The sequence below is a fragment of the Mytilus edulis genome, chromosome 11, assembly GCF_963676685.1.
Source record: "Mytilus edulis chromosome 11, xbMytEdul2.2, whole genome shotgun sequence".
NCBI classification, from domain to species: Eukaryota; Metazoa; Mollusca; class Bivalvia; order Mytilida; family Mytilidae; genus Mytilus; species Mytilus edulis.
In genome coordinates this window covers 79,255,776-79,274,568 of record NC_092354.1, presented here as the reverse complement: position 1 = coordinate 79,274,568, position 18,793 = coordinate 79,255,776, and the positions used below count along the sequence as shown (strand labels likewise).

The 18,793-nt window shown below is 32.6% G+C and overlaps 2 protein-coding genes across 2 annotated transcripts; both read left to right on the top strand.

Annotated features, from left to right (window-relative positions):
* The first annotated feature begins 6,059 nt into the window (after positions 1-6,059).
* On the top strand, positions 6,060-7,838 carry LOC139494629 (uncharacterized). The gene has a single exon (XM_071282788.1). It carries the CDS (start codon positions 6,060-6,062, stop codon positions 7,836-7,838), a length of 1,779 nt encoding a protein of 592 aa, XP_071138889.1.
* A 140-nt stretch (positions 7,839-7,978) lies between these two features.
* LOC139494628 (uncharacterized) lies at positions 7,979-9,046 on the top strand. Its single transcript, XM_071282787.1, has one exon. It carries the CDS (start codon positions 7,979-7,981, stop codon positions 9,044-9,046), a length of 1,068 nt encoding a protein of 355 aa, XP_071138888.1.
* Positions 9,047-18,793: the final 9,747 nt, after the last annotated feature.

The window sequence follows — 18,793 nt, the reverse complement described above, 5'->3', positions numbered from 1 at the left end:
ACATAATATACAATAAGGTAATCATTAAAATTTCAAACTTTTCTTTGTGAAGACCACTTTTATTGCTCATTACAAATAATTTTGAAATCATTTAACCAGATGAATTTAGATTACAGCAAATCTTGATCTGAGCAAGACATTAAAGAACCAGATGCCCCGCAGGGCGTAGCTTTATACGACCGCAGAGGTTGAACCCTGAACGGTTGGGGCAAGTATGGACACAACATTCAAGCTGGATTCAGCTCTAAATTTGGATTGTGATTAAATAGTTGACACAGCATAGGTTTCTGACACAGAATGAATGTGTTCTAATGAACTTTAATTTTTTGTTTTCTCTTAGAGCAATTCACTATGCTGTTGAATATTAATCCTCTCAAAAAAATGTTTGAAGAAATTTTCTTTTTATTTATGAAATTTCAAATGAGAAAAATTGAACCCAATTTTTTAGCTCACCTGGCCCGAAGGGCCAAGTGAGCTATTCCCATCACTTTGCGTCCGGCGTCCGTCGTCGTCGTCCGTCGTCCGTCGTCGTTAACTTTTACAAAAATCTTCTCCTCTGAAACTACTGGGCCAAATTTAACCAAACTTGACCAAAATCATCATTGGGATATCTAGTTTAAAATATGTGTGGCGTGACTCGGCCAACCAACCAAGATGGCCGCCACGGCTAAAAATAGAACATAGGGGTAAAATGTAGATTTTGGCTCATATCTCTGAAACCAAAGCATTTAGAGCAAATCTGACATGGGGTAAAATTGTTTATCAGGTCAAGATCTATCTGCCCTGAAATTTTCAGATGAATCGGACAACCCGTTGTTGGGTTGCTGCCCCAAAATTGGTCATTTTAAGGAAATTTCACCGTTTTTGGTTATTATCTTGAATATAATTATAGATAGAGATAAACTGTAAATAGCAATAATGTTCAGCAAAGTAAGATCTACAAAAAAGTAAACATGACCAAAATGGTCAGTTGACCCCTTAAGGAGTTATTGTCCTTTATAGTCATTTTTTGTCAATTTTTCTTGAAGTTTTGTTATCTTGTACAAAAATCTTCTCCTCTGAAACTACTGAGACAAATTTAACCAAACTTGTCCACAATTATCATTAGGGTATCTAGTTTAAAAAAATGTGTTCGATGACCCTGTCTGCCAACCAAGATGGCCGACATGACTAATAATAGTACATAGGTTAAAATGCAGTTTTTGGCTAAAATCTCATAAACCAAAGCATTTAAAGCAAATCTGACAAGGATAAATTTGTTTGATAGGTCAAAGTCTATCTGCCCTGAAATTTTCAGACCAATCAGGCAACCCGTTGTTTGGTTGCTGCCCCGGAATTGGTAATTTTCAGAAAATTTTAGAGTTTTGGTTATTATCTTGAATATTGTTATAGATAGAGATAAAGTGTAAACAGCAATAATGTTTAGCAAAGTACAAGCTACAAATAAGTGGATATAGCCAAAATTTTCAATTGACCCTTTAAGGGAGTTACTGCCCTTCATAGTCAATTTTAACAATTGATTTGTATTTGTTTGTAAACTTTTACCAAATGCTTCTCCTCTGAAACTGCAGTAGTCCCAAAAAAGGTCCTGCCCCCCTCACTAATGAACATATACTTGAAGAAAAACAAACATTTATTCCTAATGATAGCGTTCCTTTGTTTACATTGAAAATGATGTGACAACTATAATCCCTAACATCAAAAATGTTTCAGTATTTTGGTTTCTTTTCAACAGATTCCAAAGTTTGAATGTCAAGTTTGAATTCTAATAATTTATACAGACTTCATCCCCTTTTACAGGTAATGTGTGCCTCATATTATTGTTTTAAAACTTTAATAGAATAACAGACACTTTGAGAGCTAAATTAATCAACAAAAACAGATCTTAGAATTGATTGATAGTGTTCAAAATATAAATTAACTATTAAAAGATGTTTTTCTCATTTAAAAAATATAGTTCTTCATTTAATATATATATTAGAAGTTTAGGATTTTTTTTTAATTTGATCGTGTCCCTTGTTCTCATTTCCTAGAATAAACCTACTTTAAAGTATTGGTTTTGAATTAATATTTAAGAAATTTATTATACTAAAAGTAAAAATATTACTTGATACAAGAATAAAGACCATGTGTTCAGTGTCATGAGTTTCAGTCATCATATTTGTTGGACTTTGTTGTTTAAAAGTTTTTTGTGGTAATAAGATATAGCAAACAGGAAGTCTTCAATGAAAAGTCAGAATACTTCCTTTTTTGGTGGGAATCTTGAAGGTACAGTATTAAAAGTTTGCTCAAGTTTAAAACTAGAATTGGGACACACAAACTGCTTTGTATTTTCAGATAAAATATAGATGAATAGGATCAATATAGTTTAAAGAAAAATCTGATTAGCCTGCTAGCATTCTAAAATTAGAATGTAAATAAGCCCAAAATAAAAATGACCACGAAAGGGAAGAAAACATTATTTTGCTGTCAATATTTATTTAACTGTGTTATCATACAACTAAATTTTTCCAATTTGCAAACACTTTTACTCTCAATGTTTTGCATGCATGTTCTCAACAATGATCAATGATGATGTCTAGAAAACATTCTTGTAAAAGAGAAGGATGAAGCTAAAAACAAGTTTTCAATGGAAATATTAAATTCATTAAAAATATTTAAACCATATGTGTTTTGTTTGTTGGAATGAGTACTGATATACTTTATTTGTAGTTCTATAGAATAAAAATTGAAACATTTGTTATTGATTAAATCAGGAACATTTGTATTGACAGGACTCGAAACTACCTAGTTATAGCAGATTCTATGTCCTTTCACCGTTAATAAATCATGACAAGAAACAGAAACAGGCGTGTAAAATACATACATGTGAACCTCCCGACGGGAGTATATTTCATGAATATCATTTCTTACTACTGTACGGGTGTAGTTGACACCTGTGTTAAATTTTACCTGTAAATCAAAGAAGATGTATAATTATATGGCTTCACTTGACAGCTTGGGTGTCAAACATACTGGTAATCAACGATGTTTACCTCTGGCTAACTGCCGTTGTTTAATAAAAACTTTGAGTAATACATTTTTGTTACTTCCCTTTGTTTTATCCTGTTTTCAGTTATTTTGCTTTTAAAAATGTAAATTGTAAAAAGACTATAAATGATTAATATTTTAATCAAATAATCATAAAAGGACGGTAATTAAATGAATTTGAATGTTTTGGGACAAATAAAAAAATATAAATTTATAAATTATTTTAGCAATCTAGACTTCCTTTCAAGGATTAAATTGAAGTTTATATGGTAAATCTGTCTATTTATTATGTTATTGGACTATACAATATGTACATTTAGACTGAAAAAAAATCCTAGTTAGTTTACTTCCTATTAAAACCTTGGGATTGAAAATTTAAGATGTTAGTTTATATAAGATTTTATTGTTTTAGCTAGAGATAGCAAAACATTTGCACTGTTTATGTTTTTTTAAGTTTTCTAGAAATATGACTTTCATAATGCTTAAAAGCCATGCAGTACTATTGCTTTTTTAATTAATTTATGATGTTGCAAATATCCGTGTAGAGCATATTTCTTTCTTATTTGTCTATAAAGTTACCAATGATAAGGAGATGGAGTCATGAATACAAATCTAAACAGATTATGAGATAAGATAAATAAATATAATGATTTATTTGCAAGCAGTGAACAATCATTTATCAAAAACAATAAAACAAGAAACAGATTCTTAATATTTTATTTCATTCAAATAGAAAGGCAATAAGGGTACTATGAACATATTACAATTTGATGGAAATTTGAAGAGAAAACACAATTTCTACATCATATGGTTACATTTACGACAAAATTTATGTCGATAAAAAACCTCCTGATCTGAGTCCTAATCTCCTGACCAAAATTTCCAAATCTCCTGATCTGAGTTTCACAGTCAATCAAATGTATGAAAATATGTTCTCTCTATTATCTGAATTATTTCTAAAAATATCAATAAAATGTCATTCAACTTATGTAATAAATGATGCAAGTGTATCTCATTGTAGTTTGTCACTTCAAATTTGTCATAATAGCATTCATGTCATCAGAATGCAAATGGGGAAATAAAAAAATTGTGCCGATGGCATTGCCAATTTCTCAAACCATTAAAAATGGGTCTCACTCTGGTCTAAGCATGACACAGGATTGACATTTTTTTGTAAGCATGACAAATGAATGGCAAATTCAACAATTGTGGTTTTTACCCACCATTTTTATGGCCCCGCAACGAAGTCTGTAATTTCATGAAAAAGACCTCAAAAAGAAAAGAACTCACGGTATAACCCTTGATAACTGCATAAGAAATTTTAAAACAAAAATTAATGAAGGTCCTACATATATATGTACTTCTTGTCATCAAACTTGGTTCTGTGATTCTGTAGTTAATGCTAAAACTATTAAAATGAATACTCCTGCAAACATGTCTCATTGTTTTACAAATTTTAAATCTGTACAGCACATAGAATGGATATGCCACACTTGTCTAAATGCAATTAAAAGACAAAAAATACCTCGCTTTGCAATAGCAAATAAGATGGGATTTCCCCAAAAACCAAAAGAATTAAATTTGTATCCCTTAGAAGAGAGACTGTTATCATTAAGAATTCCTTTTATGCAGATTCGACAGTTGCCTAGAGATGGACAGTTATCAGTTAAAGGCAATGTTGTAAATGTACCTGTTGAAGTTCAACCTACAATAAATTCACTTCCTCATACATTAGAGAAATCAGGAACAATATCAGTTAAACTGAAGAAGAAGCTGGAATTCAAAAAGTGTGATTTTAGTGAAAATGTGAGACCATTTGCTGTCATTTGTGCATTACATTATTTGATGAGAACAAGTGAATTGTACAAGTCTTCTGGAATAGAAATAAATGAGGATTGGATTACAGAAATAGCAAAAATAAATGAAGAAGAAATACCAAATGAAAAGAATAGTACAGAACAAGAGGATAACCAAGATGAAAATGATTCAGAAGATGACTCGGATCATTTCAGTGAAATAGATGAAAATGAAACACATGTTGGTAATACAGATACACTTTTAGATCACATTCCAGACGACAATCCACTATGTGATGCAGGTTTAACTTTTGCTCCTGGTGAAGGTCAACGACCAATTAGCCTCTATAGTGATCCTGATGCAGAGTACTTATCTTTTCCAACTATATTTTGTGGTCAAAGAAGGCCAGATAATAAAGACAGGTCTGTTTCTGTTCACTATACTGATATTGTCAAATGGGTCCATGGATAGGAGAGTAGCACAGTCTGTACCAAACATTTTTTTTAAGTTGAAGAAAATTCAGTTAAAAAACATTAAGTGATAAGGTCAATCTTGCTCTGAGAAGGTGTCAATCAGAAGGAAAAAAATGGACAGCAAAAGATGTACTCAATCCTAACACTGTAAATGATCTTGTAAGATTAGATGAAGGTTATTACATCTTTAGAAGTTTAAGAAACTCTCCAGTATACCTTGAAAAGAGGACAAAAGATTTGTTTGCAATGATCAGACAATTGGGTCTTCCAACATGGTTTGGCTCTCTTTCATCTGCAGACACTAACTGGAAAGATTTGTTACGAATTCTAGGAAAATTAAATGATGGCAAAGAGTATACTGACAAGGAATTGGAAGAAATGGATTGGAATCAGAAATCTAAACTTGTTCAGAAAGACCCTGTGACATGCTCTAGATATTTTGATTATCGTGTCCAACAGTTTATGAACTTAGTGTTGAAAAGTGATCATGATCCTATTGGAAAATTGACAGACTTTTTTTATAGGGTTGAATTTCAACAGAGAGGTTCACCACATATTCATATCTTGATTTGGATTTAAAATGCACCAGTATATGAAAGTAATTCAAATGAAGATGTTGTAGCATTTATTGATAAATATGTCTCCTGTTCACTTTCAGAAAATGACACTAGTTTAGTCAATTTACAAGTTCATAAACATTCTAAAACACGCAGAAAAAAAGGTCACCAAATTTGTCGTTTTGGTTTCCCCTTTCCACCTATGAAAGCAACAGTAATCTTAGAGCCTTTGAAAGAAAATGATGACATAGAAAAGTACAAGGCTATATATAAAGAAATACAAAACGAAATTAATATACTTCACAATTCTGAAGATATAGACCAGATGACATATGACATGTTTTTAGATGATGTGTTACAAATGAATGATGAAAATTACATAAAGGCCATAAGAAGCAACTTGAGTGGTCCAAAAGTTTTTCTCAAACGAAAACCATCTGAAGTCCGTGTTAATGGTTACATGAAAACTGTGTTGATAGCTTGGCAAGCAAACCATGATTTACAGTTTGTTTTAGATGCATTTGCATGTGCAGTGTATATTGTTTCATACATAAGCAAGTCACAAAAAGGTATGAGTGCATTACTAGACCAAGCAGCAAAAGAAGCACGACAGGGAAATTTAGACTTGAAGCATCAAGTAAGGCACATTGGGAATTACTTTTCAAATTCTGTTGAAACAAGCGCACAAGAAGCAACATACTTAACACTACAGATGCCTTTAACAAAAGCAACAAGACAAGTTGTCTTCATTAACACATCTCCACAACACAAAAGAACTTTCCTTCTAAAACAATCATCAGCCCTAGAAAAACTAGGCCCAGACTCTACTGAAATAGAATCAGACAATGATATTAAAAGATACTCGCGTAGACCAAAACAACTGGAGAACTGGTGTCTAGCAGACTATGTATTTCAGCTTGAATTGCAGTATCTTAAAAACTTGGAATCCTCAGATCATGAAACAGAACAGCAAGAAAATGAGTCTGAAAGTGAAAATGAAGAGACAAATGCAGATGTTATAGAAGAAAACAATAACAAGATCAACATAACACTGAAGAATGGTATTAGAATATACCAAAGAAAAACACCTAAGGTTATAAGATATGTTAAATATAATTACAAGACTGACTCTGAAAACTTCTACAGAGAACGCTTAATGTTATTTTATCCATGGAGAAATGAACTTTCAGATTTGCAATGTGGACATGAAACATTTGAAAAAATGTACTTGACTGTTTCAAGACTATTAGAAAAGAAAGCTAAGCAATATGAAGGAAAAGTAATAGATCTAGAGAAAGCTATAGAAGAGGCAGAAAATGATTGTAATGAGAATGATCAAATAGCACCTGCCACACAGCAAGTAGAAATGGAAGATGCTGAAATAGGCCCAACAGAATCAGAACAGTATGTTCATTTCAATCCAGATAGACCAACAGAACATAGACTGTATGATATGTCTCGTGAAGTTGGAATTGAAGCAAGAACAGTAGAATTGACAAATCATGCCAACAGAATAAGTGAGAGTGATTATTTTGATTTGATAAGATCTTTGAATAAGAAACAATGGGAATTTTTCAAACATGTTGTCACATGGGTTAAAACAAAACATGAACCATTTTATACATTTTTGACAGGTGGAAAATCTGTAGTTGTCAGAACAATATTTCAAGCTTTACACAGACACTTATGTTCTATTGAAGGTGAGGACCCTGACGATATAAGAATTCTTCTTTGTGCTCCTACTGGAAAGGCAGCTTACAATATAAATGGTCTGACTATTCACAATGCTTTCCAGATACAACCAAATAAAGGACTTGACCAGTCACTGTCATGTGATGTTCTCAATACACTCAGAATGAAATACAGAAATTTGTCTCTGATTTTGATTGATGAAATTTCAATGGTTGGAAACAAAATGTTCTCTTTACTGGAAAGAAGGCTAAAAAAATCAAGGGAAGCAACTGTTCATTTGGTGGCGTGAATATCATAGCTATTGGTGACTTTTTCCAACTCCAACCTGTATTTGACAGCTGGATTTTCAATGATCTAAGCAAAGGATTAACAGCGTTAGCTCCTAATTACTGGAAATTATTATTTTCTTTTCATGAACTTACTGAAATAATGAGACAAAAAGATGATTTGGAATTTGCTCAATTACTAAATAGGTTGAGACAAAATCAGCTGACTGAAAATGATTTTGCAGTTTTAAATACAAGAACTGTTTCAATCAGTGATCCATCATACAGAACTAATGCTACTCATTTGTTTGTTGAAAATGCTTTAGTGGATAATTTTAATTTACAATACATATCTAAATTAGGCTCACAAAAGGTTAAAGTTAAAGCAGTTGACACAGTTTGTGGGGATTTACCAGCATCTGTAAAAACAAAATTACTTAGTTCTTTACCAGAAAAACAGTCTGATACAGCCAATCTTGCAAAGGAAGTGGTATTAGCAATTGGGATGAAATATGATCTTACAGCTAATATTGAAGTCACTGATGGTCTCACAAATGGTTCAACTTGTGAACTTAAATTGATAGAGTGTAAAACTAAATCTATAAGACCAAGTATCATATGGGTTAAGTTTGAGGATGCCAGAATTGGTGCTAACAGTAGAAGAAAATATTCACACTTGTATGGAAAAGATGTTGAAAAAACATGGACTCCAATGTTTGACATTAAAAGGTCATTTACTTATAAATATAAGACCTTTGAAAGAATTCAATTTCCTCTTCGTCCAGCAGCCGGAAAAACAATTCATAAATCGCAAGAAGTTGTTGTTAGTCTGAAATCAAAACGTAAAGGGAAAATACCACATATTCACTATGTTGCGCTAAGCAGAGTAACATCTTTAACTGGATTACAGATATTAGATCTCAATCAAGAAGCAATAGCTGTAGCAGAGTGTGTTCGACAAGAATTACACAGACTAAGGACAGATGCAACTCTACAGTTGTGCTTTAAGCCATTGTATAATTTATCAAGTAACTATTTTAAAGTAGTTTTCAAGAACTCAAGGTCTTTGCATGCTCACTTTAATGATATAAAATCAGACCCTAACATCTTGGATGCTGATGTTATTGGTATTGCTGAATCAAGACTTGTTTCAACAGATGAAAATGATGATTTTCATGTACCTGGTTTTAAAACCACCAGTTCGATTAGACCAAAAGCAAACAAACTTTAATACAAGACCACCTCATGGATTGGTATTATATTATCGAAATGATTGTATTCTTCACAATACAGTCACTTTCTCAACTCCATCTTTAGAGTTTGTTATAGCAGACATAATATCACCTAGCAAATGTCTTTTCAGGTTGTCTTTGTTTACAAAGCACCAATCTGTAAATTGCAACAACTAAAAGATACTTTCCTTGCAAACCTTCTTCCTGATGTGTATTTAAGACATCCAAAAATTATCTTAATGGGAGACTTTAATATTGATTTAAACACTGAGAATACTTCTTTTTTAAAGTTCATGAGAGATTCATTTTGCTGTTCACAAATTGTGTCTAAACCTACTACATCTTATGGTACATTGTTGGACTTAATTTTCCTCAATTTTGATAGTAAGGTAAATTTTGAAACAGATGTTCTTGATTCCTATTGGTCAGATCATAAAGTCATATATGTAGCCATTGAAACACAATGATTCAGTGTAATGATTATTTTATATGCCGAAACCAGCTTTGCTTGAAACAATGAAAATTAAACCCGCTGAAAAACATGACACATTTGCGGTTGCTGAAAATGCAACCTCAAATGTGCAGGAGTGGTTTTAAAGGAAAATGGGTTTCCACTCCAACAGATTTGCCTTTTCATAAGTAGGAATAGAAATGGAGTTGGCTTCAAAACTTCTGATATCCAGTATTACCTGTATAGAAGAAAGCTTCTTTACAAAGCTTTCTTCTTTATAGGTACACTGGATTAACGGTAGCAGAGGTAAAGAAATTTGAAACTGTGTTGCTTTGACTTCCATAAAGCAGAAAGGCCCTTGGTGATTGGTCAACCATTTTGCTATGGAAGAAAAGTAGAATTCCATTTATTTCAAGTCAGTAATGATTGGAGATATCAAATTTTAGAACCTCTACTACCTGAATGCTCATTGTATCAGTGGAGAGTTATGTGCACTTCGCATGTGAACACTCCTGATATTTACTTGTTATAAATGTATATATATAATTCTTGAAATATTTATTTTTGAATACAATCAAAAGCCATTACTTTAATATAGATGTAAAAAGGGAGTTTTGAAGACCACAAGTTCCATGCCTCATATGGTAGAGGACGAGCAAACACATACAATTAATAGACTTAAATACTTTTATAGCAGCCTACAAACTTTTTAAGTCAAGATACAAGACAGTAGGTGTACTTATCGAAACCATAAACCCTTGAACACGTTGTAAATTCGGATTTCCAAAATGGCGTCCTGGGACGGCAACGAAGTCTTAAAAAACATTAAAATTGACACAAATATGTCAAAGATAGATACAGAATACCCATCTAATTGTTTACCAATAAAGCTGAATAAGCGTACCGGTAAGGCAAAGAAATGTCAATTTGAGGCTATTGATGTAAATATGTACGAAGAAAGTGCCCATATGATTACATTTCACACTTCTATAAATAGAATACAACCCTGGATAAAGGCTCTCAGCCTGCTTTACTTTGACAATATGGGTAATCAAGAAGATACTGTAATAAAATGGTCAGATGTACCAGAAAGATGGTCTGACAGATATGATGTTGCTAACTCCATATTAATAGAAATCAGAGATCCAAGTGAACATATCTTGAAATATAATGTCACCTTTTTTGTAACAACAGGTACTATTAGAGTACAAGGAAGTAACTACCTCTCCTTTGTTGAAAAAGATTTCCCAATTCTGATTGAAATAATGAAGCTATTAGATACATGTGAAAATGACGAGACCTCCTTGAAAACAATCGAAGGTCATGAACCTAATGAAGTGGTCACACAGCAAACAATAAATGTTGTCTGATCCACATGCACAGGTTCAGTGATCTCCTCATGACCATCAGTTGTAATCTCCACCACTGGTACAAAAGTGTTTAAATTGGGGTCTGTCCCTGAACTGTCAGCTGGAGACGGAAGAGGGGAGGAGTGCAACCTTTGGTGCGTTGAGGTTGACCTATTATCTTTAAAACGAGTTTCTTGTACACAAATAATTTCTGGGTTATTATGTGTGTCTAAGGAATGTTTGAGGGAATTTGCGTTCGCATAAAGTGATCGCGCATTCCACTGTAAAATGTGTAACCCCATTACGGTTAATTAATTGTTTTAATTAATTATTGCTAATAATATCTTTAAATGACGTCAACTGTTATTTCTTTTCTAAAATGCTCTCTGATAAAGTTTTGAAAGAGGCTCATGATGGGAACAGAGATATCTATCCCCTTGTTTATCCGCTATATTCCGTATCTCTGTGATTAGGTTTTCCCAGTTTTTTAATTCATTTACGTCTTTACTTGGTGGTTCAATTATAGTTTTGCGTACCTCTGAAATATTTTTTCTATCTTTATTAGGAATAATGGGGGTTTGATCTTCTATTTGTGTATTCTCTGTTTCAATATTTAAATTTTTATCTACGCTCATTTCCGGATTATCTACCGGTGACATAGTGGCTTCATTATCGCTAATTATATCCGTGTCATTGTTAATTACTTTTGATTTAACACTGTCAGCGTATGATTTACCAGATGTGACATTTGATGTGCTATTTATTTATTTATCTATTGCCTGATGTTTACCACCACAGTTGTTACATTTTAAATTTTTACCATTACAGTTTTTGGTTGCATGTTTACCAGCACATTTAATGCACGTATTGATAGATTTTCTGCATTGTTTTGCGTAATGTCCTAGACTTGCGCATTTAGTACAAAATTTAGAGTTAGGTTTATATGGCAGTAAATCATACTCTATGTTTTGTCCCTGATTGTTTAAGGAAATAGATGTAAATATTGAGTCTCTTTCTGATAGAGTTACTAATAGATAACCAGCTTTACCTAATTGTTTTACAATTTTTATATCTGCCCCTGTTTGCCTTAGCATATTTTCCTGCTTTTTAATATTTAGGATTTCAGTATCAACAGGTTTAGGTATAATTGTATAGACTCTATTTTGAGTAACCTTTTTCGTTCATTTCCTTTGTAGCAGCTGCTTGAATAGTTATTTTCTGCTTATGGTCAGCATCAAATTTAGACACTTTTATTTGGAAATTACCCAGTTTAGTCAAGCCTAGTAACTTTCTCCTTATGGTTTCAGATGGTGCGTAAACCAACACCCTGTTTTTAAGTGGTTTTATTTCTATGGCTTGATCATTTACACTTCCTATCATGGTTATTAGTAGATAATGGAGAGAGTTAAGGGTCAGTAGCCTAAACTTTTTTGCCCTTGATGTTATGATTAGTGTTTCACTAGGGGGAAACATTTTTTTGCCCTTATCATTGAGTGACACAGGGCTTTTAGTTTTGGTTTGGCTTAATCCTTGCCTTTTTGGATATTGTATTGGCGAATTGCCTTGACTTTGTTTGTAAATTTTGGAATCAGGTGATTCCCCTTGTTGTGGACTTCTGGAGTCAATTTTCCTTTTGTTGTTTGTCATATTGCTCATATTTAAATTTATCTTAACTTTTAATTAAATTTATTAAAGCAAAAATAGATTAAACTGTAGCCTGTTTAAATATTTTAAAAATACTTATTTAGCAAAAATATTAAATTATTTAAACTTATTTAGCAAAAATATTAAACTAACTAAAGAATTGAACAAAAAACAACAGACCGTAATCTTATCCTGTAATTGCTTTGAGATCGACGCGTACGTGTTGACTCGACGACGGCAAGCTAAGGAGTGATATGTTTTGTTTATCACATCACATTCATTACTCTTTATGGATCTCTTATATAAAAGAGGGACGAAAGATACCAAAGGGACAGTCAAACTCATAAATCTAAAACAAACTGACAACGCCAAGGCTAAAAATGAAAAAGAAAAACAAAAACAATAGTACACACGACACAACATAGAAAACTAAAGAATAAACAACACGAACCCCACCAAAAACTAGGGGTGATCTCAGGTGCTCTAGAAGGGTAAGCAGCCACATGTGGCACCCGTCGTGTTGCTTATGTGATTACAAATCCGGTAAATAGTCTAATTCGGTAGGTCACATTCATGAAAGGGAAGGGGAATGTAGTTACGACGTAACTATAAATTGCTTTAAAATCAAAGTTGGAAATGTTACCAAGAAATCTCTAATAACTTCTGAGGATTGACATGTTCTACTTATCTATAAATAAATAAATATCAAATAAATCAAAAAATCCTCATTAAAAATCCGATTCAGAATCTGTTATTTCGATAACCTTCTGTCTTTTTGTGAAGGCAAATCAATGTTACGCTGATCAATCAACTCTTCTCCAAAAAAAATAATATCTAAAATTTAAAAAAAATAATTTGCCAATTATTGTAATTGTGTTTATGTAACAAAATATTTGTTCCGGCGTGACATTTGTTCCGCCGGAACAAATTTCATATGAAATATGTTCCACCAGAACTTATTTCACAGAAAATATGTTCCAGCACTATAAAATTTGTTCCGGAACTAATTTTTTAAACAAGTGTGATATAAGTTCCGGAACAAAAATTACAGCACCATGAGTTTTGTTCCAATACTAAAATTTAAAAGAAAAGGTGAAATAAGTTCCTGTGATATAGTTTTGAATAAAGGTATTTTATAGAAATCAATGAAAATGTTCTGCTCGAACCTATTTCACAGAAAATAAGTACTGTGCTTGCATGGGGTACATTTGCAATTGAATGCATGACTGTAGGATGGAGATAAGAAATAAAAGCGATGATAATGTATCATAATTTGTATCTATGTTTTATCCTTTATGTGATATTCGACCTCCTTGTTTCCTGTTGATCTGTCATGGGTGTTCTAATCATACATGTACTTAGCTATGGTCATTGCAGTTTTTAAAGAGTGTGGCTTTTGTTTCTTTGTCTTTTAAAATAATTGATCAGTCACTTTGTCCTTTTTTTTAAAAGTACAAATGTTCATCTTTAACTATGATACCTTTTTTGGGGGAATGACTTTTATTATTATTTTTTATTCTACTCTTTCCTGGTTCATAATTGTCATTTTTAGTATTATCATGGAAGTATTATATTGACAATATAATACTTCCATGGTATTATTAATTGAGTATGTTATTTAACTTTTGCTGAACTCCACATGATCCAAATTGGATGTTTACACTTTTTATTTATTACATTATCAATATGATACAGACTAAATACATGTTTTTTATAATGACTTTAAACTGACTGATGACAAGTGCTCAGTATATAAGATAACTTGTTAAACCAGTGGAACATATTTCATAGACAAGGAACTTATTTCACCAGGTGAGGAACAAATCTCACAAATCCAGAACTTATTTCACCAGATAAGGAACAAATCTCACAAACATGGAACTTATTTCACTAGGTAAGGAACAAATTTCACCAACCCAGAACTTATTTCACCAGGTAAAGTGTGGAACTTATTTCATATAGATGGAACAAATTATATAGAAATTGTCTGTGTAAAAAGTTCTCCCAGAACAAATTACCTGTGAAATTAGGTCCACTGGAACTTTTTTCACAGGAACAAATTTTGGCTCACATTTGTGCCAATAAAATATTTGATTTGTATTTGTATATATTTTGATCTATATTTAATGTGATAACATTTACAGATTAAGTCACATATGCACTTTCTAGCTTATTCATAAAATGAAAACAACAAAATCTTTATGGTCTTGAAAATACTAGCCATTACTTATTTTAGAGAACGAACATGTACTATGAACGTGAAAATTATTTAAAAAAATATATCTATAATGTGGTCATATTTATAAGTTTCTGTTACAAAACTTTGAATTTTTCGAAAAACTAAGGATTTTCTTAACCCAGGCATAGATTACTATACACGCATTCAATTTTGATAGACAATATGTTTAAAGTACAAACACATTTACATTAACTGGTCATTGCAGACAAACAAAAATTAGGTATATACCAATATTGTCAATATTATTTTTCTATTACCTGAGCAACACACAATGGAAATAGGCGTTGTCCCTCAAACTTTAGTTCTTAAATGACTCCTGATCCCATTATCATTGTTACTTTCCATCCCTATTTTGAAATTTATCTTTAAGTAATAAATTTCTTCGAATTTAAAAGTCTTATGCTGAATACAGAATTAGACTTTAAATTTAATCTATTTTATAATATGAACTATCAAGAACTATCAAATACACAAGTCGTCAAATTTATTTAGATCTACCTGATTTAGTTAACCACAAGATGCCTATTGTTTAATAACCCCTCCGTGTTTCTAACAAATTATTTACAATTTTGTATGTTATTCTACAACTGCATTTAAAATACTTGTCCTTATTTTGTTCTGGAGAATGGATATAATATTTTTTTTAAACTCGGATGAAGAAAACAATTATCAAGTACCATGAACGTGAAAATTGTCTTAAAAATTATATCTTTAATGTGGTCATAGATTGCCTATCAATGCAATATTACACACTATTCAGTATGTAAATATAAGAATGTTCAACGTATTTACAAACTGAAAAAATCTACGCAATATTTCACTAGACCAAATAGCTTCATCAAGCATGCATCTATCCCGTTGAAATCGGACGAAGGTGATAAGAAACTTTAGCAGCTCAATGTATATGTTGCACTTTAACTGAGCTGCCTTGAAAATAAGAAAATTCTGCAACTCAATCTGCATGTTGCACTTGGATTCAGATGCCTTGAAAATACTTAAGAGGTAGTTGAAGTTAGCAACGTCCATTGACCAATATTACGGGATTTAAAGGACGATGCTTTGAAGTAAATTCTGTATCTTTTCTCGTCTTTTTCGTTAAGACCATCAGGGTCTAAAGTGTGGAGTTGGTGGATCCACAAGTTATCTCTTCTCCTTCTCGCCACGGTGTTCCACTCGGAGTTGACTTCTATTATTTGGAAAGTAACATTATCAAACAGATGTTTCGTTATACGAAGATGGCTTGTGGGAGGACATTTTTTGTTGGTTTTGTACGATGGTTATTGAGCAGAATGTTGAATGTGTCCATTGTTTCTCCCACATTCTGAATGCCACAAGTGTCACTAGTTAATATATAAATTGAGTTCTCCGTTTTACAGTTGGAATTTAATGGTATGATTTTGTTTATTAACGGAGCTGATGAATTAACTGCTTGTATTGGCAACTTTATAACACAAACAATTCCTTCGATCACATTGTTTGTAGCAACCAGAAGATTGAGTAGGCTGCTTTGCTAATACATATGTCACTAATTTGTCACGGATTTTTTTTAGGTCTTCTGAAGGCCAAGACTGGTGGTGATAATCATTTTCTATAATTTTCCAATACTTCTGAACAATGGATGGCACATTTTTAAAATCAGGATGGTAAGTGAGTACAAAGGGTGTACTGTTAGCTGCTTTATTCTTATCTTTGTACTCTGGGCGACTAGTTCCGTTTTCTCTTTCGAAAGCGCTGTCAATGATGTTCTTATTGTATCCTTGAACAACTAGATGTTTACGTAGTTGTCCATAAAGTCTAGCATTATTCGTATTTTCAGTAGAGCGTATTCTCTCGATTCACAATGCCTGGTTGAATGGGATACCACGGGAGCAGTGTTTAGGATGGGAACTTTTAGGAGAAAGGAATTGATGTCTGTCCGTTTGTTTGGTATGAAGGTCCGTGATAATGGTTCCGTTCTTGATGTAATTCGTAGTATCGAGGACGTTTATTTTCTCCAGAGATGATTCATATGTAAATATTATTGAATGGTGAAAAGAGTTAACAGTGTTCTAGAAATTAAGTTAAATGTTCTTGTGAATCTGTCCATTTGAAATCAATATCGTCAATGAATCGGAACCATGCTAAGGGCTTGTATGGAGTAATATAGGCGTTTTTTCAAGTATATGTTGGCATATGGCGGGGCCATTATTGTGCCCATACTAGTACCGTCTATCTGGAGATAGTGTTTTTCATTGAAAGAAAAGTTTTTATTCTCTAGTACTAGTTTCAGAAGTGTTACAAGACACTCAGTAAGAGGATTCTGTTCACTACGAGTGTTCATGTCTCTTCACACGCTGCTATTGCTTCGTCTTGTGGAATGTTGGTATATAAAGAAGACACGTCCATGGATGCAAGTATAGAATGGCTAGCTAAAGGATTGAGGCTTTACATTTTCTTTAGATACGCAGTTGTATCTTGAATGAGGGTAGTTCTTTCACATGAGGTCACATTTATAAATATTCTGTTTACAATACTTTGAATTTTTCTAATAACACAAAAGAAAACCCATACAGACAAACAGACGGACAGTCATGTGCCAAGAATCAAATGGAAACAGGTCAATAAGACCAAGCTTAACTTTATTAGAATAATCTTTAATTAAAATCCTAATTTCTGCAACTATGCACATTGTGTTATTAACGCCAAATGTAAATCCGTGTTTTCCTTAACAAAATTCCGTTGAAAAATTATTTCTTGTATCAAAGATAAAAGATCCACACCCCCGATTGCGATGTCTTAAGATAAAAACATTCTTATTTCCCGAAGTAGTAACGTGGGTAGTTTTACTATTATGTCGCGAGTATAAGCATTACTAGGTTAACATAGGTTAAGAATTTGTTTGATACACAGGTTTTTCAACAGCGGTTCCCTAAATCTGTGTGGCTGCTGCTGTGTTCTGCTTTTGGGATGCTCTCGTGGGCACGGCTTTGTTCACCCCCTTGCGTGGAGGCTCCCGGCTTTCCACACCCTCTTGCGCGAAGGCTCTCGGCTTTCCCCTCCAACAGCCTCAACGCCGCCTCCTCTTTTGTCATCTGGACTCTGTTCAACAAGTATGTGAATAATGATATAGTGGTAAAATACTAACATTCGGCAATGATTTAAGAAATAAAGTTTGTCAAAATATCTGAAGTAGTTCAAATAATTCCTCATTGAGTTAAAATCCCTTTGATATATACATTGAAATTGGTTATGTGGGAACCCGCAACTAAAAGCTTAAAACTAAAAGCTCATTTAAGCAAGGATCAGTTGGTCAAAGTGAATGATTGGTTACAGGAATTTTTGAAGGATCATGCGCCTGGAACAGCACGTTCCTATCTGAGCTCCATTGTAATGTTTGTCGGCCATCTTGTGCGACAAGGGTTTTTAAGAAAGGGAGCAGGAAAAGAGCGCTAAGATTTAAAGAAGATATAAATCTAATATTAGAGAATATGTTTTTAATATATTGAAAAATAAATGGAGTAAAAAAGATCATAATAAATTGCATGAAATTAAACCTAATTTAGGCAAACCTTTTAATAATATTATGTGCAGAAAAGATCAAGGTGTTTTTACTAGATGTCGTATTGGTCATACTAGAATAACACACGAGTATCTTTTGAAAAATGAAGATGAACCACAATGTGTTCCTTGCAACTGCAAGTATACTATTAAACATGTTTTAATTAATTGGATTGACTTTGCTGATATTCGTAAGAAGCATTTCAATGTCAATAATATGTATGATTTATTTAATAATGTTCCATTTACAAATATTGTTGCTTTTTTAAAAGAAATTGGAATTTATTATAGAATATAAAAATGTTATTATATTTAAATCGATTTTAAATTTTATGACGTTATTTTACTGTTGATTTTTATTTGTATATACTCAATTTGCTTTAGTCAAGAATTTTAGTATATTGAAGGACTTTTTGTCTTATTTTAAAAATATGCTTTAAATTGTAAAAATATTCGAATTAGCTCTCGCCGCGATATAGCCTTTTTGTGCTAATGCGGCGTAAAGCAACCAACAATCAATCAATCA